This window comes from Salvia splendens, chromosome 17 (genome assembly GCF_004379255.2).
Source record: "Salvia splendens isolate huo1 chromosome 17, SspV2, whole genome shotgun sequence".
NCBI lineage: Eukaryota > Viridiplantae > Streptophyta > Magnoliopsida > Lamiales > Lamiaceae > Salvia > Salvia splendens.
This window is the reverse complement of record NC_056048.1, coordinates 9,430,855-9,435,048: the sequence shown is the minus strand read 5'-3', so window position 1 is coordinate 9,435,048 and position 4,194 is coordinate 9,430,855. Positions and strand designations below refer to the sequence as shown.

Sequence of the window (4,194 nt, the reverse complement as noted above, 5' to 3'; positions counted from 1 at the left end):
TGCGTTGTGTATACGTGTGTGAGAGTGCAATATATGTATGTTGTGTATGATCTTTTTTCTTTTTATTCAAAGATGGTCAATAATGGTTTCTTATTTAACCATTAGAGCATCCTTAACTCTGCCCGGATTCAGGCTCCAAGTCCCCTCCACGTCATCATTCTCCTAAATTTGAGTCACAGGCCACAACTGCTCTAACCCTGCAGGCTCCAACCCGGGCCACAACTAATAAATTGCACTATTCACAACTTCAACCTATTTTACTCGTAAATGCAATACATTGAACAATTCAAACCGGGAAAATACATTGTTCAGTAGAAATTAAAATTACAAATCCTAGTCAAAGCAAATTAAAAATCCTATAAAATGAAAATACAAGTCATACATTTTTTTAAAAGGGATAAAACTTCTACTTCTTCATTTGCGCGCGAAGATAGGCGATCATCTCATGGTGCAACTCGAGATCGAACTCCGACATTGTCGAGGTATCCCTCGATGTCAACTCCGTCAGCTGGCTCATCCGCCAGGTAATACTCATCTCCGACATAGAGTCGGAGATCTTATCTAGAGACTGATTGGGCGGCGGTGGCGGCATAGCAGAGTAGCTCGCAGTTGCCTTCCCCTTCGCTTTCCTCTTTGCAGTCTTTGTTCCCATCGGACGACTTTGAGTGCTAGGGGATGAGAAGAAGACGTCGTCGTCTGTCACGTTGAGGTCGATCGTCGGACCTCCTTCGCTCGAAGAGTAGTTTCCGGCGGCGGAAACTTTGGTGTCGTATGCGATGGGGGTGATGACAGCACGTACCAATTGTTGACGTTGACGAACCCGTTCATCTGACGTTCATTGTTGTTAAACCACTCAATAGAACCCGAAAATATGGGAATACAAGAGGATTGAAATGGGTAAGGTGCGGAAGAATGGTGCACAAATGTTCAGTATTTATAGACAAAAATTCGAAAAAAAAATTTGGAGACTTGCAGCCCGGCCTGGAGAGCATCTAACGCTGGGCCGGGAGGCGTTCGTTGCGGCCCAGGCACACTTAACGCCGGCCAGGCCGGACCCCGGGACCGGCCTGGGCCAGAACTCTCTCGCCTCCAACGCCACGCACGGGCCGGGACTCGCTCATTGCGGCCCGGCCCCGCGCGTTAATGATGCTCTTAGGTGACTGAAGCCACGAACTATTAGTTAGAGGGAAAATATCTTACGAACTGAATTGTGTTTTACCATCTATATGTTGTGTATGTGTGTATTATGTATGTCTATATGTATGTGGTTGTGTGTGTAGTGTGCGTGTATTGTATGTTGTGTGTGTTGTGCAATGTATTTCTCTTATCACTTGTTACTAAGCATGGAAACTAAATCAATCTACGAATGTCAATTTCATTCATCTTATATTTCGTGCGCCATAATTTTATTCCTATTTTCATTTCATTCCACCATAATCTAGCAAATGAGCTCAAAAATCATATTTATACATGACGTGTGCAATGACGTGTGCAATGTGAATCCTAAGGAAATAAAGAACTCGGCTGAGTGGGGCTATGTGCCTAAGTCTACCCGGTCGGGTAGACATCCCTGTCGGTCATCCGTCGATCCTACTCGACCAAGTAGGATGAGTCGCCTTGTGGTATCCAGTTGTGTGCCAAAGCACGCATCCAGCGTAGGGCACTTGGTTAGGTGGTTTGGCATCTCACGAGCTACCCGGTCGGGAGGCACCCCTTGTTGGTTGTCCTATGCCCCCAAGTCCATTGCTCGAACTCCAATCGACATCTTCACGCTCCCATACCTCTTACTTTTGTATTCCTTCCTCTTTCGCGAGTCAACGAACTTGTGGGGCTTTGGCGTCGTGCAACCGACATATCATTGGTCTTGATTAGGGCAGGCTTGGGACCTTCAAATGGGCGTGGATAAATTAGTTTGCATTTAAGTTTGAATTATAATTATACAAAAATACCTTTAGCAAATCTCAATTAAATGAAAAGGGTGAATAATTTGATGATAATAAACTAATTTAAGTTAATTATCATAATTGATTGAATTTTCAATGTAGCTTAATTAATTTATCTACTTGGTTAATTTATTTAACGCACCAAAACATTAAAAATAAGACGTGCAGAACGTGTAACACAAACCTTAAACATTAAACTTGCATATCGGGAAATAGATAAATTTATCATAAATGTCATTATTTTTACGAAAACATAATTTTAATTAGTGTTTAGCTTAATTAGTCATAGATAAATTTATGATAAATATCATTACTTTTACGAAAGCATAATTTTACTTAGAGTTGAGCTTAGTTAACACGTACAAACAGTACAAATATGTTAGGTCAAATCAAAAGGAAAATACCATATGATGGAACAAAATAGAAAATGAAACATCACGATAATATAGCACGTACCTTATATTTCAATTTCCAAACGAATTGTTCTCATCAATGCGCTAGCAAGTTCAATTGACGTTCAAAAAATAATTAAGTTCACAATATTTTGAAGAGCTCTGTAATTGGAGTACTATGTTCTACTTAATACTCTATTTTATTATGCTTTTAGTAGGTAGTAGTACTTGGTATACTCGCAATGAATTTTGGTTAATCGAGTTTCAAGGATTTACATAACAATAAAAATGAACAATCCAACAACCAATTGAAGAAAAACAATATAAAAGAATAATAATAAAATTTATTAGGGATGGATCTGATCATCAATGTACATGTGACTCCGCTAGATAACAAATACGTCCACGAGCTATAATCCAAGAGTCATGTGTAGTATCACCCAAATAATAATCACAACAAAACAAATGATCCCCACTACAAATCAATTAAACAAACCACAAACAAATTTCACCAAAAATCGAATAAAATTACAGACACAAAACAAAATAAATAACCTAACAACCCCTCATCCAAAACAGATCTACGCCGTCCACGTGGCAGCTCTAAGCCAAAGCCAAAGCCACCGCCACAAGCACCGCCGCCACGGCGGCGCCGCCGAAGCTAGCCGTGCTCACGAATCCGCTGTTGCCGTTGTCGGCAGGCGGCTGATTGGCACCTGGTCCGGCAGCGGGGCCGGCGGGGGCGGGGGAGGTCGGTGCGGCAGCGCCTGGGGTGGGGGCTTCTCCGCCGGCGGGGGAGGGTGTTGGGGCGGCGGGGGAGGGTGTTGGTGCGGCGACAGGGGCTGGGGTGGGTGCGGGGGTGGTTGGGGTGGGGGTGGGCGGCGCCACTGGTGCGGCGGTAGGGGAGACGGTTGGGGCGCCGGTAGGGGATTGGGCCATGCATGACGTGGCAATTAGTGCCATGATGAGGAAGAGCTTGAGTCCTGTTGAGGAAGCCATTAGTAGAGAGAGAATGGGAGTATTTGGAGAGAAGTGTGAGAATGTGAAGTTTGGGGATGGGCAAAGGGAGCAATTAAAGTGAAGATATATATAAAGGGAGGATGGATGGAGGGAGGGAGGGGGAGGGATTAGTGGGGAATAACTAAGGGCATTAGCAATGGGGCGCCCTAAGGCGCGCCCTAAGGCGCGCCCTATGGCGCGCCACGTCAGCAGTTTTATCCTCCTACCCCCACCCTCAATGGGGCGCCCTAAGACGCGCCCTAAGGCGCGCCCTATGGCGCGCCACATCATCATTTTTTTAATATTTATTACAAAACTCATACGAATTTAACAAAATTAATACATTAAAATACGAATTTCAAAAACTTCATTTCATTGAATAAAAATTAATACATTACAATGCGAATTAAAAAAACGCGAACTCAACAACGGCGGTTGCGAGCCCACACTTCTTCGATCATGTCGTTCATGAGCTGCGCATGATCCTGTTGGTTGCGCATTGAGGCCTGTCTAGATAGAACCTCGTTGAAGCCTAACGGTAACCCTCTATCGGGTGGCTCGGTCGACGCGCCGGCCAAACTAGATGCACGATCATCTTCATTCCAATCGGTGATGCTTCCGCCTTCATTCTCGACTATCATGTTGTGCATGATTATGCACGCATATATGACATCGGCGATGACATCCTTGAACCAGAAACGAGCCGGCCCTTTCACAATTGCCCACCGTGATTGGAGCACGCCGAATGTCCGCTCGACATCCTTCCTCGCCGACTCCTGCTTTTGCGCAAATAAAACCCTCTTCTCACCAATTGGGCAGCTAACCGTCTTCACAAAAACAGGCCACCGTGGATAGATGCC

The 4,194-nt window shown here is 44.5% G+C and overlaps 1 protein-coding gene across 1 annotated transcript; it reads right to left on the bottom strand.

The window, feature by feature from the left end:
• Window positions 1–2,659: 2,659 nt before the first annotated feature.
• LOC121775139 (classical arabinogalactan protein 7-like) lies at window positions 2,660–3,451 on the bottom strand. Its single transcript, XM_042172123.1, has one exon. The coding sequence runs from the start codon at window positions 3,332–3,334 to the stop codon at window positions 2,939–2,941; it is 396 nt and encodes a 131-aa protein (XP_042028057.1). The 5' UTR covers window positions 3,335–3,451; the 3' UTR covers window positions 2,660–2,938.
• Window positions 3,452–4,194: the final 743 nt, after the last annotated feature.